At 36.9% G+C, this 25,440-nt stretch overlaps 1 protein-coding gene across 1 annotated transcript in view; it reads left to right on the top strand.

Moving 5' to 3' along the window:
• adra1aa (adrenoceptor alpha 1Aa) overlaps positions 1-24,045 on the top strand; it is a 30,504-nt gene extending 6,459 nt beyond the window's left edge. The window contains exon 2 of the mRNA XM_056463214.1: positions 22,380-24,045. Coding sequence (XP_056319189.1) covers positions 23,110-24,045 — 936 coding nt within the window. The 5' untranslated portion in view covers positions 22,380-23,109. The remainder of the gene's footprint in view (positions 1-22,379) is intronic.
• The last annotated feature ends 1,395 nt before the right edge of the window (positions 24,046-25,440 follow it).

Raw genomic sequence — 25,440 nt, 5'->3', positions numbered from 1 at the left:
CATAAAGTAACTCATGTAAACACCATCATATTATTCTTATTTAGATCAAGGAAAATAATTTGACTACTGATGTCCATGTAAAAGTAGTCACTGTGGATAAATATATAGGATTATATTTTATTTGACCTAACATCTTATATTAAAGGGCACCTATGGTTAAAAATCAACTTTTCAAGCTGTTTGGACAGACATATGTGCATGTATGGTGTATAGACTGTCATATTGGGGTGATATAAGCACACACAGTGCTTTTTTTTCAATTTAACAACATAAAAAATGTTGGACCAATTGGAGCTGTTTTCAAATCGACCGCTACTTGACGTAGGAGAGCGGTACCCCGCCCACCAATATTGATTGACAGGCGCGCCATCATATCCTCAGTTTGTTGATTCACGTCCGCCATTTTCAGCGTGAGTCGAAGCGATATCACTAAAGGAACACCCTAGCTCTATTTTTAGATGCAAGGCTCATTGGGCTCAACACAAGATCAATATTCTCCACATTATCGCTCTAATCTGAAATATTGGTTGTATCTTTAGGTAGGTTTGCAAACATGTGTACTTCTCATTGAGTCTACCTTATACTTCAGCCGTTTGCATTTCTCGCGATCCCAGAAGCTCCCTGTGATCTTAACTAGCATGCGTTTTAGAATTCTAAACATAGGTTTCTATAAGGGTACACTCAAGTCAACGGCTGGGCGCCGCGGACCGCTGCAGAAACCTATGTTTAGAATTCAAAAACGCGTGGCGCGACGATTCGGGACACTTCATGTTTCTGGTGCGCTGCAGAGAGTGTCTGGTGTGCCGTGTCTGGTGTGCGCATCCGGTGCCTCAGTCAAAGTTAATTCAGTGTGCGTGGTTATTAGTTTCTGTGTACAAGCTCGGCACTTGAAACTAGCACACAGTTGGCTGTAAAACTGTACAAAGACACAAATGATTTTGTACTCTCTGCTTGGTCTGTGTCAGAGTCGTACATGTACGACTGAATGGTGATCCTCTCACTCCAGCTTTTTCTCTGTCTGCCTGTCCAGACTCTGTTGCAATTGCAGAGCGGGTGAGCTCATGGCCCCGCCCCCTTATTACGTTGGCGGGAAGCCGAAACTAATTTACATGTGAAGCAACACACCCATAAATCAGCAAACTGTGGACACGCCCCCAACATGACACTTTTTAACACATTATAATAAAAAAATCTGAATTGTGTTTTGAACTGAAACTAAACTGGCACACTCAGAAGAACCATAATATTAATATTAAATCATAAAAAAAGAGGTCAACTATGTGCCCTTTAAGATAAAATTATAGTTTGGTCACAAATAGAACGCATGAGTCCCAGCGTGTATATCTCCCACACAAAACTACACAATAGCTTTCTTCTCCTTCTTCTTGAGGTAATGAGTGGTTTTATCAAATGGTGTGATGCACAGCCATATGTGTGGCAGTCTGGCGAAGCTCAGGGTCTCTCACTGATGTTACCGAGGATCATCTGGCTGTCAGTTTTATTCACGCTTTACTGGAAGACAACAAATGCTTCTACAGCGTCTCTCACCGTGGGCCAATCGTCCTGTCGATCACATTTAGGCACGGACCGGTATAAGATTCTGATGGTATCATAACCTTGGATAAAAATATCACGCTTTCATCGTATTTTGATTACTGCTCTAAAATACACTCGCCGGCCACTTTATTAGGTACACCTGTCCAACTGTTTGTAACAAAAATTTCTAAATCAGCCAATCACATGGCGGCAACTCAATGCATTTAGGCATGCAGACTTGGCCAAGACGATCTGCTGCGGTTCAAACCGAGCATCAGAATGGGGAAAAAAGGTGACTCTTTTTTTTTTTAATAATTATTTTTGCAGGGTTTTCACCTTTGATGTATAGGACAGTAGAGGTTATTGACAGGAAAGCATGGGGAGCAGAGAGAGGGGAAGGATCAGCATAGGACCACAAGGCAGAAATCGAACTCGGGTCGCCGTGAACACCGGAGTGCATGTCTTGACCGACTAACCACTCACCACTGGCGCCAACAAGAAGAAAGGTGATTTAAGTGACTTTGAACGTGGCATGGTTGTTGGTGCCAGACAGGCTGGTCTGAGTATTTCAGAAACTGCTGATCTACTGGGATTTTCACGCACAACCATCTCTAGGGTTTAAAGAGAATGGCCTGAAATAGAGAAAATATCCAGTAAGCGGCAGTTCTGTGGGCGCAAATGCCTTGTTAATGCCAGAGGTCAAAGGAGAATGGCCAGACTGGTTCAAGCTGATACAAAGGCAACAGTAACTCAAATAACCACTCGTTACAACTGAGGTCTGCAGAAGAGCATCTCTGAACGCACAACACAACCAACCTTGAGGCAGATGGGCTACAGCAGCAGAAGACCACACCGGGTGGTTTGCTAAAAACAGGAAACTGAGGCTACAATTCACACAGACTCACCAAAATTAGACAATAGAAGATTGGAGAAACGTTGCCTGGTCTGATGAGTCTGGATTTCTGCTGCGACATTCAGACATTCAGAATTTGGTGTCAACAACATGAAAGCATGGATCCATCCGGCCTTGTATCAATGGTTCAGGCGGGTGGTGGTGGTGTTAAAAAAGTGCTTTTACAATAAAATAAATATAAAATAAATAAAATTTGTATTAAAAATATTAAAAAAGGAATTATATGTATATTTGTAATAGTAAAATACAGATAAGAAATAACATGCATGTCTCGTTCAAAGGCAAGGGAGTAAAAATAAGTCTTTAAGTTAGATTCAAAAGCATCCAATGACGGAGAAATCCTGATGTTCAAAGGGAGACTGTTCCAGAGGCTTGGGGCCTCAACACAGAAAGCTCGATCACCTTTTGATTTGCAGCGAGACCGAGGGACAGACAAAAGAAACTGATCATGGGACTTTAACGGTCTACAAGCTGTATATGGCCTAATAAGTTCACTGACATAGACGGGGACAGAATCTCTTTACACTTTAAATGTGAAGAGAAGGATTTTAAAATCAACTCTGAATTTTATAGGAAGCCAATGCAATGAGGCAAGGACAGGGCAGATATGATCTCTTTTCTTAGTTCCTGTTATTAATCTGGCAGCTGCATTCTGAACCAACTGCAACCGAGAGAGTGCTGACTGAGGTAGACCAATGTAGAAGGAGCTGCAGTAGTCTAACCGAGGGGAAATAGTGTTGGGGATATTTTCTTGACACACTTTGGGCCCATTAGTACTAGATGAGCATCGTATCAATGTCACAGCCTACCTGAGTATTGTTGCTGACCATGTCCATCCCTTTATGACCACAGCATACCCATTTTATAATGGCTACTTCCAGCAGGATAACACACCATGTCATAAAGCGCGAATCATCTCAGACTAATTTCTTGAACATGACAATGCGTTCACTGTAATCAAATGGCCTCCACAGTCACCAGTTCTCAATCCAATAGAGCACCTTTGGGATGTGGTGGAACGGGAGATTGGCATCACGGACGTGTAAACTGCGTGATGCTATCATGTCAAAATGGAGCATAATCTCTGAGGAATATTTCCAGTAGCTTGTTGAATCTCTGCCACGAAAGATTAAGGCAGTTCTGAAGGCAAAAGGTTGTCCAAGTGAGTACAAGTAGGTGTACCTAATAAAGTGGCCGGTGAGTGTATGTGGTATTTTACTGTAAGTTTTTTACCTATAAAATCGCAGCAAAGTCTAACAGTGCACGTTGAGTAGCGATGGCTTCTTAATATGTATAAGTGAAGACGCTGAGCTCTGGAGAGAGCGGACGTCATGCGGCGAAGCTCAAAGTCATCCGGATGAGGCTCTGAACATCTGCTGTGTTTGCATGAAAAGCTCATCGGTGCATCACTGAGGCTCAAAGGTCAGACGCGGCTGATGTTGTGATGGCGAGATCAGAGACACTGAATGCACACTGAACTTACACTCTTATTATTATTATTATCATTATTATTATCAGGGCGTCTGGATAGGCCTGGAAGAGATTCTGTTTCTCTCGCCTTTGCATCTGTTGCATTTAGACCGAAGGAAATGAATGTTGACATGCACAAAACAAAAGCGGAAGGAAGATAATGCGACAAGGCATTGCTGTTGAAAATGTGTTTTTTTTTAAGGCAACATGAAATCAAGGTTCGACTATGTACACTGCGTGATTTATCAGCGCATGTTAGGCTGATAGGCTGTTAGACAGTTATAAAATTGAATAGTTTGGAAAGAAGACTGTAACTTGATATTTAATTGATCGATTTACTATGTAAATATAGGTAAATTAAAAAATATGAATTTATTTTTGCTTTATTTATTTTTTTATAGTATCGTACCTTATTAAACTCTGTTATAATAATAAATGTTAGGAGGGAAAGTACATTCTGAACGTATTGTTCACTGGGTTTGTGTTACTGAATTAAATAATAATATCAATAACATAATAATCAATAAATTAATAATCAATAATAATAAAAAATCTTTCTTTGGAAAATACTTGAAATTTTAAGTAGGATTGCAAAAATAAAATGAATAAAATGGTCCACCTTACAAGTGAAATCCTGAAATTAATCCATATATTCTGTGTATCAATGTAAATACACCATAAAAAGCAACTACACTGTAAAAAGTTATTAATTACTTATTAGTAAACCAATTTCCTTAAAAGCAACAAGTTGACTTTACAAAAATAAAGTAAGTAAACCCATTGTAACTTGGAACTGTTAAGTTGACTTAATTTTTATAATTATGCAAATTGTACTCACTTTTTTAAAAGTAAACGAATCACTTTTTTCCTATAGGGCATATGCCGAGCTAGTGTTGTTCCCATACTGATAAACTTCCGGTGACCTGTTATTGTGAGTTTTTTTCCATTTTATAAGATTCCTTTTACAGCATCGATGTTGTTATGTTATTCAAATACAATCAGTTAAACAGACTTTGGCATTCATTTAATTGCTCAAGCGTAAAACGAGAGAAAAAGCCGTTTGCTCGCACGTGCCTGTCAGAATCAGCAGGCTAGTGCAGAAGCTCCATTGAATATACTGGGGTAAAATAAATGCTCATATTATAAAGACGTGGTGGGAAAAATGTCATTTAATGCAGTGCTTCTTGTACAATCTGAGGCCCACTTTATATCGGATATCACTCAGCCAGTGGAGATCGCAGATTTTTAAAGAAAACAGACCTTAAACGTGCCGAATTTCCATTGGCATACACTTCACAGGAAACGATTAACTCAGGTTACTGGCAAATTAAAAGTCCTATTAGCATGCTTCGGCATATACCCCACACACCTTTATTACATTTGTTTTTTACCCCAGCTTTTCTGTATCTAGCAAAATGACATACAGTAAAATAAATCTGCTCTTCCAGACTCCATTGTGTCTTCTAAATTTAATAAAGGCTATTTGTAGACTTAATGAAGCACCAAATATGTAATGTTGTGATAATTACAGTAATTATTTGAAAACAGACATGCTAAAATAGTCTGACACTGTAAAAAGGGATTAGTTGACTTTGAAAAAGTAAGTACAATTAGCATCATAATTAAAAATAAGTCAACTTAATTTACAATGTGTTTATTTTTGTAAAGTCAACTTGCTGCTTTTAAGGCAATTGGTTCACTCGCTTTAAGTAGCTAATCACTTTTTACAGTGTAGTTACTTAAAAATAGTGAGTAAACTCCTTGCTTTAAAAGCGATAAGTTGACTTTAGGTGATAAACACATTGTAACTTGTAACTTTTAGTTGACAATCTTTATAATTATGCACAGAGTTAATTTACTTATTAATGTTAAGGCAATGGTGTATTTACTTTTTAACAAATCTCTTTTTTTATCTCTTTCTTGAAACATTTAGTTTGATGTCTGCAAGATTTTTAATATTTTTTTAAAGAAGTCTCTTATGCTCATAATCTTTAATCAAAAAAGTGCTTAATTAAAATTTCTCTGTCTAGAGAAAAGTTTGTTCACCAAGGATTGCAGTTGTTTGATCAAAACACAGTCATAATCCTGCAATGTTGTTACAATAAAATTGAAATTTTTAATGTACTGTATGATGTAATTCAAGATGGCACGGTGGCTCAGTGGTTAGCACTGTCGCCTCACAGCAAGATGGTTGCTGATTCAAGTCTCAGCTTGGCCAGTTGGCTTTTCTGTTTGGAGTTTGCATGTTCTCCCCATCTTGGCGTGGGTTTCCTCTGGGTGCTCCCACAGTCCAAACATGTGCTATAGGTGATTTGGACTAACTAAATTTGACCACAGTGTGTGAGTGCTCAAGAAACATGTATTATTATCACAAGCATTGAAAACACTGCAATGCATTTCGGTATGAATATAAAAGATCAAAAGAACAGAATTTATTTGAAATATAAATCTACACTACCTGACAAAAGTCTTGTCGTCGACTCCAGTTGTAAGAGCAATAGACTTCTTATTGATCATTTGTAAAAGTGGCAGAAGAATGAATCAGATGAATCATCTGTTGAGAGCTGCATCCCAAATCTCAATCATCACGAATACTGCAGAAGACCTACTGGAACACATGGACCCAAGATTCTCACAGAAATCAGTCAAGTTTGGTGAAGAAAAAAATCATGGTTTGGGGTTACATCCAGTATAGGGGCGTGCGAGAGATCTGCAGAGTGGATGGCAACATCAACAGCCTGAGGTATCAAGACATTTGTGCTGCCCATTACATTACAAACCACAGGAGAGGGCAAATTGTTCAGCAGGATAGCGCTCCTTCTCATACTTCAGCCTCTACATCAAAGTTCCTGTAAGCAAAGAAGGTCAAGGAGCTCCAGGATTGGCTAGCCCAGTCACCAGACATGAACATTATTGAGCATGTCTGGGGTAAGATGGAGGAGGCATTGAAGATGAATCCAAAGAGTCTTGATGAACTCTGGGAGTCCTGCATTCTTTGCCATTCCAGATGACTTTATTAATAAGTGATTTGAGTCATTGCAGAGATGTATGGATGCAGTCCTCCAAGCTCATGATGGAGTCAGACACAATATTCATTCTGTTTCCACTGCAGCATGACTTTATATTCTATACTGGACATTATTTCTGTTATGTGACAAGACTTTAGTCTAAGCAAAGTCAGACCTTATTGTCCTAATTAAAGAATTAAAAATCAAGGCATGATCAGATTTTATTTTAGTAAAATAAGCGTAATCTAGAGGCCTTTGTCTTTCATATAAGCCACTTCTGATACCAAACGATCAACTAGAATAGTCCAGTTGTTATTTGTTGTTCCTAAAACTTGGATAGGCGACAAGACTTTTGTCAGGTAGTGTATATCTAAGCTTTTGATGACACTTTTAATCAATTAAAAGACTTTAAAGGGAGCCTTTTATGCAAAAAAAATACTTTTATAAGGAGTTTAAACACAGTTGTGTGGCAACAGTGAGTGAATATAACCAGCTTCTAATGGTAAAAATGTATTAATTTCATTTTTTATGATCACATTTGATAAAAACAGTCTGCAGAAACACTTTGATTGACATTTTCACTTTGTACGTGTCAAAGGGGGAAAGCCCCGCCCATTATAGTGATGATCTCTCCCTCATTAGCATACAATGTTAGTCTTGTTTTTACACAGTATCTGCCACTGTGCTGATCCATGTGCATTTGTAGCTCCGCCCTCTTTTTAAAAGAGCCCAATCTCAATTGAATTTAAAGCGACAGTCACCAAAATGGCACAATTAGCATCAAAGCCTAAACAGGTCAGTTTCAAAGGGTTATAAAACATTATTTGTGTGGTATTTTGAGCTAAAACTTCACACACACACACACACTCTAGAGACATCAGAGACTTATTTTACGTCTTGTAAAAAGTGGAATAATAGGTCCCCTTTAATGCTGGTTATTTTCAAAAATCAATCAATTTCCAATCAAGCAAATAAACTAGTCAGCTGTAGCTTATATCCATTATCATGTCTTGCAGGCTTTTTTTAAAGAGCAATCGTTTCTAGAAGGAATACAAAAAGAGTATAATTCTCGACGTTAATCCAGCCCGACGTTGTTTGCATTGTCTGCTCCTGCCTAACAGCTTGTGTTTTGTGAAGCACCGAGTGAATCAGGAGTAATTTTGTGTCCCTAACACCTCTGTAGTGTCCAGCCGGCAGCGAGAGTCACCTCTGTGCCTCATTAAGCTGGAAAAAGCCGATCAATATTCAGACTAATGTCGGAAACGTGAGAGCGTCTGAGTAGGAGTGTTAAGCTTTGCATGCATTTCTCCCTTCAAAGTTAATTGATAGAGTCACAAACTGACAGTAGGCGATCTCATTAGATGCAATTAGTGTCAATCTGGAAAAAAATAATAGAGTAAATGTAAAAAGATCATGGCTTTGTTGGTTTTAAATGAAGCGCTGGCATGGGTTTTGATCAGTGGTTTCCTACTGCCACAGCTTTGCACGGCTGAATGTGTTTTGACATCATTATAAATAGAGACGGCAACGAAGATTAATTTTGCTGTCTCTCTGATTGTGCTCATGCCGTTTTGGCAGAACATCGGTTAAGGTAGAAAAATGACAGAAGATTTTAATTTCTGAAGGTCAGGAAGCCAGAAATCGTTCAAAGGAAACAAAACAATACGTCTTTTGTTGACAGCAAGGAAGGGTTTTGTTATACTTGAATGCTATTGAACATGTTTTCTTAACTTACAATGCTTTTCTACACCAGTGTCTTATTGAACACTGGAAGACTTTGCTTGAATGAATTATATATATATATATATATATATATGAAGTAAATATATATATATAATAACAGATTTATTTTATCTTTGCCATGATGACAGTACAGAATGTTTGACTAGATTTTCAAGACACTTCTATACAGATTAAAGTTAAATTTAAAGGCTTAACTAGGTTAATTAGGTTAACTAGGCAGGTTAGGGTAATTAGGCAAGTTATTGTATAACGATGGTTTGTTCTGTAGACTCGAAAAAAAGACTCGAAAATAAATATATAGCTTAAAGGGGCTAATAATTTTGACCTTAAAATGGTTCATAAATTAAAAACTGCTTTTATTCTAGTCGAAATAAAACAAATAAGACTTTCTCCAGATGACAAAATTTAAAGAAGGGAAGATTTATTCAACACATTTCTTAACATAATAGTTTTAATAACTCATTTCAAATAACTGATTTATTTTATCTTTGCCATGATGACAGTATATTATCAAACATACTGTGAAAATTTCCTTGCTCTGTTAAATGTCATTTGGGAAATATTTAAAAAAGAAAAAGAAAATCAAAGGGGGCTAATTATTCTGACTTTAATTGAATATACAGTTGAAGTCAGCCTTATTAGCCCCCCTGAATTATTAGCCCCCCTGTTTTTTTTTTTTTTTACACAATTTCGGTTTAGAAGAGATTTTTTCAGCACATTTCTAAACATAATAGTTTTAATAACTCATTTCTAATAACTGATTTATTTTATCTTTGCCATGATGACAGTAAATAATATTTGACTAGATATTTTTCAAGACACTTCTATACAGCTTAAAGTGACATTTAAAGGCTTAACTAGGTTAATTAGGTTAACTAGGCAGGTTAGAGTAATTAGGCAAGTTATTGTGTAACGATGGTTTGTTCTGTAGACTATCGAAAAATATTTTAGCCTAAAAGGGGCTAATAATTTTGACCTTAAAATGTTTTTAAAAAAATTAAAAACAGCTTTTATTCTAGCCGAAATAAAACAAATAAGACTTTCTCCAGAAGAAAAAAATATTATCAAACATACTGTGAAAGTTTCCTTGCTCTGTTAAATGTCATTTGGGAAATATTTAAAAAAGAAAAAGAAAATCAAAGGGGGGCTAATAATTCTGACTTCAACTGTATATATGTACTGTAGCAGTAACAGTGAATGAAACACTTTACAGCCTGACACACTGATTTCAGGGCTTAAAATGCAAATGCATTCATACGAGTGGTAAAAAGGGAACAGAAATCTTTCAAAAGAAACAAAAGAATACGCCTCTGTTGACAGCAAGGAAGGATTTAGTTTTTATTGTTAATATATTTGAATGTCATTGAACATGTTTTCTTAACTAACAATGCTTTTTTTTTTATTCCTGTGTCTTATTGCGAACTGCAAGAATTGGCTTGATTAAAGTGGGAATTGGAGAGCCTGAAAAACACCAAAAAATAAAAGCGTTCTTTCACTTTGAGGCAGGCTTGTGTTTTCGCCCAGTGGGTGTGTTTTTGCACAACCGTGATGTAAAATAAAAAAAAAGCCAAGCAAAATCTGTGGCTGTTTGAGTTGGTTGTGAACTGGCTGGCGTCTCGCAGGACACAATCTCGTTAAACCCCTGTGAAAGGTCGTTTTCTGCATCTGTGGCTTCCCTCGCTCTCAAACTCCAGCTTTACTGTGCATGTTGATAAGAAAATGAGAGCGGTTGCCAGTGTGTTGCTATGCGGTTGAAAACGTTATCTGGATGTTGCTTTGCTGTTGCTAGGGTATTTCAGGTGGTTGCTATCAGGGCGGTGCAAGTAATATATCAAGATGGTAAAACTCTAGTTTACTGTGCATGCTGATAAGAAAATGAGAGTGGTTGCCAGTGTGTTGCTATAGGGTAGATAATGTTATCTGCATGCTGCTTAGCTGTTGCTAGGGTGGTGCAAATAATATCAAGATGGTTAAAACTCCAGGTTTTAATTGAATGGCTATGTTTTATCCTAAGGAAAGATATGCATCTGGGTCTATTGTAATAGCAGTCTATGCAATCAATTAGAATCAATAGATTTAAAGAAGGCATTTGATACAATAAATCATACACAGTAAAAAATAAATATGTAAAATTTACGGTAAAAAAAAAACAGCAGCTGTGGTTGCCAGTACTTTACCGTTAAAAATACGGTACAAACCGTAAAAGTAATTTCTCATTTTTACAGTAAACTACCGTATTTTATTAATTTATAGATGTATTGTGTCTGTATTTTGAATTACCAACATCTACACATCTTTTGTTACACAGTTAGACACGTTAACACAGCCATATGCAGGTGGTCATGAGGAAGTAATGAGCCAATATGAACCAATGAGCATAATGAACCAATGCTCATCACAAACAAATTATCCCACAAGCAGAGAAGTATATCAGTGTACAGAAGGTGCTCAGTGTCATTCACACAGCTACTAAACACCAGTATGGTAACACGCATGAAATTAAAGTAATTAATTAAACATTGTTAATCAACATTAGATGTAGCATAAACCTCTAATGTACATAACTGATGGGGAAACAACTAAAAAGATCCATGGTAATGTCAACAAAAAGCATAAAAAGTGAAGTGCCATACAGGGAATTCTGGGAAAGTCAATTTACGGTTATTCACTGTATATAATAAGGAAGCATACCATTAACCAGGTTACGGATTTGTACTGTAGCATTTTTACCATTGAAATCACTGCCATTTTTTACAGTGTAATATATTGGTAAATAAATTAGACAGGTATGGTATCAGAGGAGTAGCTTTGGATTGGATAAGCAGTTATTTAAAAAAATAGGCAACAATACATGGAAATAGGCAATCTATATACCTAAATATAAATTGTGGCATACCACAAGGATCAGTTTTAAGTCCAATATTGTTTATCATTTACATTAATGGTATGTGTAAGATATCAGAGTTGTTTAAGTTTATTTATTTGCAGATGATACAAGTATTTTTTGATCTGCGGATAATTTACCAAAACTTGTGGAGTTGATTAAAACAGAAATTAATAAATTGAAATTGTGGTTTGACGTAAACAAATTGTCATTAAATATAAGTAAAGCAAAGGTTATGTTATGTGGGAAATTAAAAAGTAGTCATAATATAGATTTACAAATTGATAATGAAGTTATAGAAAGAGTATATGCAAGTAAGTTTCATGGTGTTGTATTGGATTATGGGATGGAAACGGCAAATAAATAATGTGATATCAACATTAGTAAAAACTGTAAAAGCAATACTGTATAAAGCAAGATTTATCCTGGACAATAAATCAATGTATATATTGTATAACACACTTATGTTGCCCTATATGAGTTTTGTGTTGAAATTTGGGGGAATAGATCTAAATCTTACTTACGATCCGTATGTACAACGCAGAAAAAAGTCATTCGACTGATAGAAAATGTGGGGTATTTGGAGCGAACAAATCCTTTATTTTTTAAATTGAAGATACGCAAGTTCAATGATTTGGTTAAATTTAAAGCAGCACAACTTATGTTTAAAGCTATGAGTAAATTAATTCCAAAATGTATACAAACGTGTTTTTAAGAAAGACAAGGGGGATATAATCTGAGAGAAGAACAACATTTTAGGAGGTTGAAAACAAAGACAACTTTTAAAAGTTTGTGTACAGCAGTGTTTCCCAACCCTGTTCCTGAAGGCACACCAACAGTACACATTTTCAACCTCTCCCTAATCAAACACACTTGAAACAACTTATCATAACATCAGAAGAGACTCCAACACCTGAAGTTAATGGGTCAGAAAAGGGAGACATCCAAAATATGTACTGTTGGTGTGCCTCCAGGAACAGGGTTGGGAAACACTGGTGTACAGTATGTCTGTCTGTGGTGTGAAATTATGGAAGAGTCTAGAATAGATTCTCAAACAATGTCAGGATATCAATCAATTTAAAAAGTTATTATAAAAGGAATTAAAGCAATATAATGATGAAGGTGATTGAAAAAGGATAAAATGAGAAAGGTATGATGAAATTTCAATGTATGGCTGTTCGCAGTACTACTGTGTGTATTTTTTGGGGGGGGATGTAATAACATATAATTTGTCAAAGATACCAAAAGGATGAAATATGTCTCATGTAAAAAGAGATAATAAGATAATATGAGATAATAATGTAAAAGAAGAAACAAGTTTAAGTAATAGATGAATGATGTATGTGGTAATGGGGTGGGAAAATAATAAGCCACATCCTGCTCCATTTTCGACCATGTTAAAATTATATTTTATGTTTCTGTTCAAAAATAAATAAAATCAAACCAATTACTAAAGGTGATAAAATGGTTAGTAACACTTTATTTTGATGGCCCATTTGAGTATTAGTAGACTGTCTGCTTAATATCTGTTAATACTGCTGCTAAACAGACATTTAGCTGGGTATAGGAAACTTTGCTAGTACATGTCAACTTACATTAACCCTAACCCCAACCTAGCAGTCTACTTATAATCTATTAAGAATTAGTTGGCATGTAGCTTAAATTCAACAAACAGACCATCAAAATAAAGTGTGACCAAAATGTCTTGAGGGCGTGGCTTGATAGCCTGATTATCATATTGAGATGCTTTTTGGTTGACTGAGTCAAATGAGTCCACCCCTATGTCTGTATGACATTGCTATATAATGTTATTGATGGGTGACATGTATAATTGGAGTCAATGAGATCAATGTATTTCAATGAGCCATCCCATCCCCATGTTTAATCAATGAGGCAGTTCTTAAGGGTGTTTAAATGGTTTGGGGGCACGGCTTGCAAGCTTCATTATCATATTAAGAAGCTGATTGGTTGCCTGAGCCAAACAAGCACACCCCAAAGTTTGTATGGCACTGTTGTGTAATGTTATAGATGTGTGACATTTATAACGGCAGTCAATGTAATAAATCAGAGTCAATGAGCAATGTTAAGTCAATGTAAAACTTCGGGATGTCCTACTACCCCAGGGGTACAACTTTTACCCCCTTTCAGGGTATGTTTTTACTAAGGCTTCTAACCTCTCCAGATGTTTTAAAGGGCACTGTTTGGACAGAAGTGTGTGTAATGTGTCCACAGTAATATTGGGGTGATAGAAACACAAGTCTCTTTTTATAAATTTCCTGAAGTTAAAATAGGATCTAAATCCCTCCCAATTTGACGTCCACCACAATGTGACTTAGGAGTGCAGTTTCCCTGCCCACTTAATTGTTTGACAGCTGCGTATTAACATGTCTCTGTAGTAACATGTATAATCATATCAACAAGACAGGACGTGCGCAAAGCAACCGGATTTAAAAGATCTGTTCAGCGCTCTGTGATCATCAATCACCTTTTAAGTGTGCTCAAGAATGAGTTTTACAAGTTTAAAATGTTTTAAAACGGTTCATGTTTGTGATAAAGACGGTAAAATCGATGTAATTCATCACCACGGCCACATGTCAGTACAATTACAAAAGACAACGCTTCAATCCCGGTATGTGGATGTTAAATCAGATTTATTTTGTACATTAACATAACGGATAGCCATACAGCAGTGGATATTAACATGTATTCTGTCACATTTCTGTGTGTGTGTGTGTGCGTGTGTGCGTGCGTGCGTGCGTGCGTGTGTGTGTGTGAGAACTTTGGAACTTTGTGTGTTACCGCCCAAAGCTCAAAAACTTGCTCGAATAATAACAACAATCAAGGTTTGTGCTGAACATATGAAAAGACACAGGCGATTGAATTAATAAATTTATGTCCCGTCAATATTCTTTAATTTTCATGAATTTTCATGAATCATATGTTTCCAAAAGAGACAAAACATTTACAAAAATCAAGAAGACAGGTAGGGCAGCAAAGGAAAAAAGGTCGAAAAAAAGGAAAAACTCCCATGAAAGGAATAAAAAAACAGGTGAGTCTTCCGGGCCACTGCTAACCTTCGCTAAACTAAATAAATAACCAAACGTGACTATAAAAAATAATCCACTACCTGCTACGAAAACAAAGTATCAAAATAAACAAACTAGTTATCACAGTCCAAACTAAAGAATCAAAAGGTTAACAAGAACAAAACTCTCAAGAGAGTGGCTTGTAGATGGATCGCCTGGCATGCGGAGTACCGCCAGCCAGACTGCCATTGCTGTTAGCCTTATATACGGGGAATCCCCAGTAACGTCACGGGCGTCATCCAATCCTGGACAAGCCGGGTAGAAAAACTCCTCCTATAACTCAAGCGCAACAAGCACAAATCCTCAACAAATAAATAAATGAATTAAATAAAACACAGACCCGCGTAACAGTGTGTGACTCATCGTTGCAACTCCACAACAAATACATCAAATAATCATTGGGAACGTTTTTACCGTAGTATTTCTCACAAACGTTACAGGAGATCTGCTTCCTTCATGTCACTGTGCTGTTTACCTGACGCAGCTGAGGCAGAGACTGAGTCACACGACATGCATGTGGGAATAGTGGGCGGGGAGAACTAGCATTAAAGGCACAGGTTACAAAAACAGCTACATTGTACTCAGAGCTGAAAATTCCAATATTCAGAAAGCTATAATAAATAATCTGATGGGTGTTTTGAGCTGAAACTTTACAGACACATTCTGGAGACACAAAAGACTCGTCTTAAATCTTGAAAAAGGGGTAAAATAGAAGCCCTTTAAATCCCATATTTCTATGAAATTCACACTTTGCCGATATAATGCATCAACGTTGGGCTCAATGTTAAATCAATATTATTTTTGACCCCTTATTAAAGTCATAGCACACCATTCTCGATAAAACTGCACAGTTAGATGCCACATTCAAGGGTCTGGGATGAAAACTGCGGGACTGATTATGAACCAAGGGGCAGCACGGTTTTTCACAGCAAGAAGGTCACTGGTTCGAGCACCGGCTGGTTCAGTTGGCGTTTCTCTGTGGAGTTTGCATGTTCTCTCCGTGTTGCCGTGGATTTCCTCCAGGTGCTCCGGTTTCCCTCACAAGTCCAAAAACATATGGTATAGGTGAATTGGGTAAGCTAAATTGTCCATAGTGGATGTGTGTGAATGAGAGTTTATGGGTGTTTCCCAGTGATGGGTTGCAGCTGGAAGGGCATCTTCTATGTAAAACATATGCTGGATAAGTTGGCGGTTCATTCCCCAAATTAAAAATGAGGCTAAGCCGAAAAGAAAATGAATGAATGAATGAGTTACGAACCGAAACTTTTGTCTGGAATTAAGAATAATATAACAATAGTGGATTAGTGGACTGCTGAGTGACGTGATGAATGGACAACTAATAACAGCAGAGCAGAGAGGAGCAACGGTGCATACAAGATATAAAAGGAGCGGGTATTTAGAGACATGTCCGCTCTTTTATGAAACAGGAGCAATGTACTTTAGTGGACTCCACTAATAAAAATATTTGTATTTATGAATTATTTTACTAACAGTGGTACGTTTTAAATGTGAGTTTTAAACGTACATTTTTTTTTAAAATTAAGTTGTATTATTTTTATAAAGCCTGATTTTGATGATAAATCTGATCAATTATAAAACCAGCATGAATCCAGAAAAAAAAATAATGAAATTTTAGAATTTCAGGGGGAAAACAGAGGTACAAATTATATTGACACCATTGTTTTTTTTTTCTCCTTTGCTTACATTTGGAAATATTAATCATATTATTGGAGTTGAGCGTCACAGTGGCGCAGTGGGTAGCACGATCGCCTCACAGCAAGAAGGTCGCTGGTTCGAGCCTCGGTTGGGTCAGTTGGCATTTCTGCGTGGAGCTTGCATGTTCTCCCCCTGTTCACATGGGTTTCCTCCGAGTGCTCCGGTTTCCCCCACAAGTCCAAACACGTGCTATCGGTGAATTGAGTTAACTAAATTGTCTGTAGTGTATGTGTGTGAATGGGAGTTTCCCAGTGAAGAGCTGCAGCTGGAAAGGCATCTGCTGTGTAAAACATATGCTGGATAAGTTTGAAGTTCATTCCGCCGTGGCAACCCCTGATTAATAAAAGGACTAAGCCGAAAAGAAAATGAATGAATTAGTGGAGTTTTGATCAGCTCATTAGACTAAATCCAGAATTTTTTTTTATGAAATGGATTTTCTTGCCTAAATTTAAATGTATGCAAACAATCTACATTATTGTTATGATAAATATGCATATGGTATATTTATCATTATTATGCTAATACTTTTTGCACTATTGTTGGTTGAGTATTGAGCATGTGTGCAAAATGACTTGTAATTACATTTTTAACATATTCTGAACATAATGAGAATACATGCCAGAATGTTTCCGTGCAGTTGCTAAGGTGCTTAAGTGTGGTTGCTAGGGTGTTCAGGTGGTATTTTGGGTTGTTGTGTATGTGCAGTGCGCATCTGTTGGGTTTTACACCTGCTTTATCATCTAGCTAGCATGTGAAATTACTGTGCAAAACCATATGTAGTACACTGAAAAAATTCTTAATTGGATTACTAGATTTTTTAAGGTAAGTGGTTCCATTCAATTTATAAAAAAAAGATTAAGTTGAACATTACTACATTTAATTTATTTAAATTCAGCCCATTTAAATTGTTTGCAACTACTTACCTTAAAGGGCACCTTTGATGAAAATCAACTTCTTTGAGCAGTTTAGACTAGGGATGATGATCAGGTTTTTTTGCCCTCGAGGCTGAGACATTTGATTTGGAGTATCTGCCGATACCGAAACCTGATACTTCTATAACACATAAAAAATAAAGACAATCGAAGAAAACAGATCCAGGATCTTCCTTATTTTGAATTTAATTCACCTTATTTTAACATTCAACAACTATGTTAACAAACAGAGCACTTCTGTGAGCTAGCTTGAACAGTCAAGTAATAAATAACATCATTTTTTCATATTTGGACTTTAGTGCAACAGTAAATATAAAAAAAAATCTAATATAAAAACAAACAGCACCTCAACTTAAAAAACCCAGCAGGGAATCCCCAGTTTACATATCTCAAAGTTTGCTATGGCAATGTTGTCGTCATCAACTTAACAATACCTCCAGAACACAGCCATACTCAAGCTTTTCACTTCAAGCTGTTTCCATGTTCTACTTTGCCGGCATTTAACCAATAGCGTCTGCAACAAAGTGATGCAATGCCACATGGGTTGCTGTTTCTGTGTGATGAAAGAGATCGAACTCTGTGCCAGCGCATAACTATAGATGGGCTAAAAAATTATGAGAATATATACAGTTAAAGTGAAAGTTATTGGATGATGATTTGAATGATGGTTTGTTCTGTAGACTGTCGAAAAAAATATTAGCTTAGAGGGGCTTATCATTTTGTCCTCAAAATGGTTCATAAAAAATTAAAAACTGCTTTTATTCTAGCCGAAATAAAACAATTAAGACTTTCTCCAGTAGAAAAAATATTATCAGACATACTGTGAAAATTTCCTTGCTCTTTTAAACATAATTTGGGAAATATTTAAAAAAGAAAAAAAAAATTAAAGGGGGGCTAATAATTCTGATTTCAACTGTATATCTATTCATATATATTCGAGTCCTGATCGGGAGGTAACGTCCGATTCCGATCGAGTCTAAAACCACGTGATAGCATCTGGACATCCCTAGTTTGGACATATCTGTGTGTACTGTCCAGTGTCATATTAGAGTGATATAAATACAATAAGTCTCTTTTTAAAAAATTCCTGATGTTAAAATAGGATCCAAATCCCAGTGATTTTGAGACCCACCGCACCGTGACGTAGGAGTGACGTAGCAGTTTTCCCCGCCCACCGAATTGATGTTACACACATGTCCACAGAAGATTTTTTGCAAATAAACTGGAATTAAAATTTATGTTCCAACTCTGTGTGATACGTTGAAAATATTTTAAAACGGCATGTTTGTAATAAAGACAATAAAAATCGCTGTATAATTCTTAACCGGTATAGTCACCACGGCCGCATGGTGTCAGTAAACGTGCATAATTGTTTGTGTGTGTGTGTGTGTGTGTGTGTGTGTGTGTGTGTGTGTGTGTGTGTGTGTGTGTGTATCTAATGATGAATCTGATAAATCATAAAACCAGCATGAATCCAGAAAAAAAATTAACACACAGAATTTCAGGCGGGAGAAACAGTGGTACACTTACATTTAAAAATATTAATTATATTAGTGGAGTTTTGATCATTTTATTAGAGAAAATCCAGAAAAAAATGTAATGAAATAAACAATTAAAATACATTTGGCCTAAATAAAAATTTACGCAAAAAAAACAAAACAAAATCAACATTACTGTTAAGATAAATACAGTATGTATATTGTAAGATATTTATTATTATTATTGAATACAAGATAATACTTTTTGCACTCTTTTTTATGTATTGTTTGTTTGTAATAGGGCTGGGCGATCCTGCAAAATTTGGTATCGATCCGATACCAAGTAAATACAGGGCCAGTATCGGCAATATTGATACCGATACCGATACTTTACTTTAAAAAGCATGCACTTGAACCTAAATGTACTTTTCTGTAGGGGAGAACAGTGTGTGATTAGTTATGAGTTGAATGCTGTCAAAGCTGCTATAATTAAGTGTATATGTTAAAACCCAGGACGAATTTTAAACACGTTTAAGCCAAATAAAAACATTTTTATTATTAATTAAGTACAGCCTAAAGCCTATATCATGTAGCCAAAATATAAACCATATAGTGTCCCTTTCACAGGTAATACAAAAGGGATATTTAGACATTTTCATATTTTAAGTTTATGGTATACAGTGGTAGGCAGAAATATTAGAACACCCGTATTCACACCAGCTAAGTGTTTTTAAATGTTTTTTTATTTTTATTTTCCACTAACACACTACAGCAAACGATAACTGACTTATTAGCTGGTGAAAAAAACTACTGTTTAATCATTTTGGCCACCCCTGTATATTTTTAAATTCCAAAATAGTTCATATAAATAGCAGGTTTTAATGTGCTGACTATATAGGCTGTATTTAATCAGCCTGATAAGGTAAGTAACAAGTTCAACTATCACCAAGTATTCGTTTTATTTATGTTGTTTGTTTTTTTCTTCTCAAATTGGCATTAACTAATAATACTGAACGTTCTATATAACTCAAATATTAATTTCACCACTGTACCTAGCTACCTGGATATTCATTGCCTCTCTGAAACGACTCGGCCAGTGACCTCTGTTTCAGGGCTGGCACTGCTGGGTGTCTGTCTGGAGGATTTGCCTCCTCTTCTCTCCTTTCTTGCAGCTCGGTGTTCTCTTTTTCATGTTGTTTTATGTGTTTGTGTAGACTTGTGGTGTTTCCACAGTATTGAATAGACTAACTACAAACATCGCAGTTTCGTTTACTGCAGTATTATTAGTTAAACGAAATAATATTTTCAGCTCTCCTCTTTCTTTCCGTCATCTCAGAACAGCCAAAAGTGCTTGCGCTTTGGCGTTGCTGAGTCACGTGATGAATGGACAACTGATAACAGCAGAGCAGAGAGGAGCAACGGTGCATACAACATATAAAAGGAGCAGGTATTTAGAGACATGTCCGCTCTTTTATGAAACAGGAGCAATGCACTTTAGCGTAAATTAGATTAAATTTAAATAAATGTATCGATCTTGAAAGGCTACTAATAATCCGATATTAATACCAACGTTGGTATCGTTACTATCAATATTAGGATCAACCCTCCCCCCCCCCAGTTTGTAATGAAGAGAGTAAAATCGATGTGTTATTCTTAACCATTATAATCATCACAGCCGCATGGTGTCCGTAAACGCGCAAATAAACTTACTTGATATTGACTACTGAGCTGTATTTCAACTTTACCCATGCCTGTCTCTATCACTGACTGCTGTTTATCTGATGTAACCAGGGCTTGACATTAAGTTTTTTGATCACCAGCCACTGTGGCTAGTAGTTTTCCAACATTACTAGCCACTCGCCATTTTCACTAGCCACAATTTTATTGTTGGGGAAATATATTTTATACACATAAATATGACTTTGACATGCTAAAATGACTTGATTTAGATTTTGTGTTATCTCCACATGCCTCCTCATTCATTTCACTTTTTGTGTGTTGTGCATGAGCTTACTCAATAATCATGAGCAAATGTGTCATGGTTTCATAGTATTACAATTAGTTTTTATTCACAGAATTTTCAGAGCTCAAAATGAAGAATTTACCAAATTTATCTCTGACCACACCAAACATAAACAATTATTTCTTAGCCACAAAATTTAAATGTGCCAAAACAAGCAAAATATAGCTGTATACTATACTTCTTATTTAACAAAACACATGCACAGTAATCTGTCCTGGCTAAAGGTCCCAGATCACCAGTTAACTACACATAAATGGGGAGTTAATCTCCCATTAAAGCAATGTTATTGTAAAAAATAATAATTAAACCATATTAATGTAAAAGAACGCAGGTAAAAACATATCTTGTGATAATGAAAGGATGATCACACACACGGGTAATGTTAGACCCATTAATAATCTGTTCAAGACTGGTTAAAGTGAAAGCAACTGGCGCTGCTTACAATAAGTCAACTCTGGAAATCTTGAAGCAGCAAGACTGTGGGTGCATGTTCATAACTTTTTGTCTAATCTATTTGAAAGAGAACCGATCGCATCAGTTGTGTTTCTAGACACAGTTGCTTCACAAAAGGAAACAGTCGCGCGCATCACCTCAGCTGTTAGCACGAGTGAATATCCTCTCATACTGTATTGTTGCGAACGCAATTATTTTTGTCCGTCATGTTACTTCTTAATTCTAAGATTGCCTTTGCATGCATATTTGACTATCCTTTTTGTCGAACCTTGCTTTTAAGAATTATTATCTGGGAAAATTATTTTCAACCAGTCAAAGTGGCTAGTGGGAGTGTCAGTCTTACCCGTCACTGCTGAAATCTACCCGCATTTGGAGGGTTGGCAGGTGACAATGTACAGCTCTGGATGTAACACATTAATAAAAGCAGACACGCAAGTGGAAACGTTGGGCGGGGAGAAGCAGCTAATTTGCATTTAAAGCCACAGGCTACAAAAACAGCTACAATGTATTCAAACACCAAAATGGGCAGATTTTGGAGGTTATAATAAATAATCTGATGGGTATTTTGAGTTGAAACTTTACAGACACATTCTGGAGACACCAAAGACTTATCTTACACTTTGTAAAAGGGGTAAAATAGGTGCCCTTTTAAAATAAATGTAGTAAATCCAATAAATCATTTTTGTCACTGTAGGAAGAGCGAATGAAATACTTAAAATGTGTTTTAAAATGCAAATGCTTTATGCATTCATAGGAGTGAAAAAGAAGGGACTTAAATGAAAAGAGTAGTGGATGAATATTAATAAATGGGAAATTAGTTTCATTGGCAGGAACATTTAGTTCTGTCGTCCTGTTAGATTCAGTGACTTGGTGAATGAATAACATCAGGAGACAAAAATATAAATAAAAGCATTCTCTTTGTTAAGGATCCCTCATAGAGAGAAATCCATTTGCTTGATCAGAGCAAAGTGAATTAATGAATCTATATATCATTACCCACAGGAAGCGACTCATAATTTTATGCCAAACGACTGCACACTTCATTATGATGCATGAGCGATGGTTTAAAAAGTTCTCCGTCTGACAGATGAAGCCACTTTACTGATAAAGCTGCACTTTTCTCTGTCTGTTTTTCAGGGTTCGTCAGGCTTCAAAAACCAAACCAGCATGCCAGCATCAGGACCAAATCTATCCTGATTGAAGCTGTTCGCCTAAAAAACCTGCGTGACGCACCGAGAACCGCTCTTCAGCCAAAAATATCTCCTCAGCGCATGCCAAAGTGCTTTTAGCTTTGTCCTTGTTATCTGCTTTGCAACCTCAGTGACATCAGCCAATTCAATGCAAACCTATGAGTGACCATCAGGAGTTTCCCAAAAAAAAAGTGTGCACAAAAAGCCAGTTCACAGTGTTGCGAATGTGCAAAGTGAATTGTTTAAATCCCCTTTGATGGATATCTCAGATAAATCACTCATGCATCAAACCGAAAGCTTTATTCCTCCTCGATTGATCACACAATCTGCAACAACGCTACTTGTTTAACTCTCATTGCTCTGTATGATGCTCCAGCTGCACATGCTTATGAACACGTCAAAGCAACCTACGAATTTATGACTTTATGACAAAAGAATCCAACGCTCTCCGCAGCATAATACGTTTAGTTCCCTGTGTTTATATCTCACCCGCAGCGATTTTTCCACCAACATACATCATTAAAAGCTCATCTTGGGGCATTTGAGAAATGAAACACAACAGTTTGAGTTTCATCCCATTCCCTCGGCGTGCTACTGGAAATGCTCTGGGTTTCTTGCACGACAGCCAACGTAGTATCTTTTTTTGGTACAAACTGAAAGGACGGCATCCTTATTAAATGCCTGGACATCTTGAACAAATGGTTCCCTTCAAAGACAACATGACTCCGGAGTCGTTCCCTGAGAACTGTAGCAACTGCAGCCAAGTGCTCGTCCCGGAGCTGAACGTCATGAAGGCGGTGGCTTTGGGGGTGGTTTTGGCGGTGTTCATCGTGTTTGGCGTTTTGGGCAACATCTTAGTCATCCTATCGGTGGCTTGCCATCGTAATCTACGAACGGTCACGCATTACTTCATCGTCAACCTAGCAGTTGCGGATCTTCTTCTGAGCTCTACGGTTCTTCCGTTCTCCACGGTCTTCGAGATGCTGGGTCGATGGATCTTCGGACGGCCTTTTTGTGACGTGTGGGCTGCGATGGATGTTTTATGCTGCACGGCGTCTATTATGAGCTTGTGTGTGATTTCTGTGGACCGATATATCGGCGTTAGCTATCCTCTACAGTACCCATCTATTGTGACAGAGCGACGTGCATTGCTTGCACTCATAGCTTTATGGGTTCTGTCCATCACTATTTCCATCGGACCTCTATTCGGCTGGAAGGAACCGGCGCCGGATGATGAAACCATATGCAAGATAACTGAGGAACCCGGTTATGCCATTTTCTCAGCTTTGGGATCTTTTTACCTCCCTCTAGTGGTGATTCTCTCAATGTATTGTCGTGTGTATGTTGTGGCGAGAAGGGAAACGCGAGGACTGATCAGCGGACAGAAGACTGAGAAGTCGGATCACGCTGAGACTGTGACCTTGCGGATACATCGCGGAAACATGACGGTGTCCGAGGACGAGGCGTTACGCAACCGGACACACTTCGCACTGCGTCTGCTCAAGTTCTCAAGGGAAAAAAAGGCCGCCAAGACTTTGGGCATCGTGGTGGGATGCTTCGTACTCTGTTGGCTTCCGTTTTTCCTGGTTCTTCCCATCGGTGAGTTGTTATAACTTTTTATATTTCATTATGGTCAATACCTGTAAATTTTGGGATGTGAAAAACAAAACAAGAACCAGTTTTCCCCCACAGTCCAATGACATGTGCTATAAGCGAATTGGATGAACTAAATTGGCTGAAGTGTATAAGTGTGTGTGTGAATGCAAGAGTGTATGGGTGTTTTCCAGTACTGGGTTGTGGCTGGAAGGGCATCCGCTTTGTAAAACATATGCTGGAATAGTTGGCGGTTCATCCCACTGTGGCGACCTCTGATAAATAAGGGAGTAAGCTGAAGGAAAATGAATGAATGAAATCAAAACCCCCAAACTAAAACCCCCTATGTTATATTCAGGTGTATGCCAACTTCCAATTTTAAAGATTAAGATACTGTACTTCTACTAATCATGACTAAATGATTCTACTAATCCTCTACTAATCACGACTTTAGGGCTGCATAATATTGGGAAAAAACGTACATTGCGATATCTAAATTTTCTGCTATGTATATTGCGAATTTTCACAAGATTACTTAATAATTATAGATCGATAGGGATCATTTTGTAGGGGAGTGCATACAATATAATAAACAAATTACAAGCAGATATAAATAAAGTAGAGCAGATACACAAATGAAGGAGTCTAACAGTGTACAGGTTCAGAAATAAAATAATCAGGTGTACAATAAAGCTGTATATTCTTCCTTGCAAATAATTAAATACAATTCATCTTTGTTAAAGCTACTAACATAACTCCTTGTGCCCAAACGCTCATTAAACTCATTAAAAATGTTTACACAGGCCTTAAAATACAAGCAATTTATAAACGTTCACTTATTATGATTAAACTGAAATGACTCCAAAATTCTCTAAATATAATCCTGATTCCACATTGCACGTCCTGCGATCTGACTACTGCATATTCATACAATATCGATACTAAAACGATATACTGTGCCCTACATGACTTCTACTAAATGACTAATCTACTGTCATTTAGGCTTAAAACGTTAAATCCCCCAAAAACAAAACCAACTCCTAGTATTTTTTCATTCAGAGCAGCTTCAATGTAAATAAATATATTTGAAACAGTCAGTAGCCTAATATGGTACAAAAAAGGAAATTTCAAAATAAAGGATATTTAGCATAAAAAACAGTTTACCCTATTGAAAATAATAGCTAAATATATATATATATATATATATATATATATATATATATATATATATATATATATATATATATATATATATATATATATATATATATATATATATATAGAGAGAGAGAGAGAGAGAGAGAGAGAGAGAGAGAGAGAGAGAGAGAGAGAGAGAGAGAGAGAGAGAGAGAGAGAGAGAGAGAGAGAGAGAGAGAGAGAGAGGAGAGAGAGAGAGAGAGAGAGAGGAGCGAGAG

This window comes from Danio aesculapii, chromosome 8 (assembly GCF_903798145.1).
Source record: "Danio aesculapii chromosome 8, fDanAes4.1, whole genome shotgun sequence".
Lineage (NCBI taxonomy): Eukaryota > Metazoa > Chordata > Actinopteri > Cypriniformes > Danionidae > Danio > Danio aesculapii.
The sequence above is the reverse complement of the archived record's forward strand: the minus strand, read 5'-3'. Positions and strand labels throughout refer to the sequence as shown.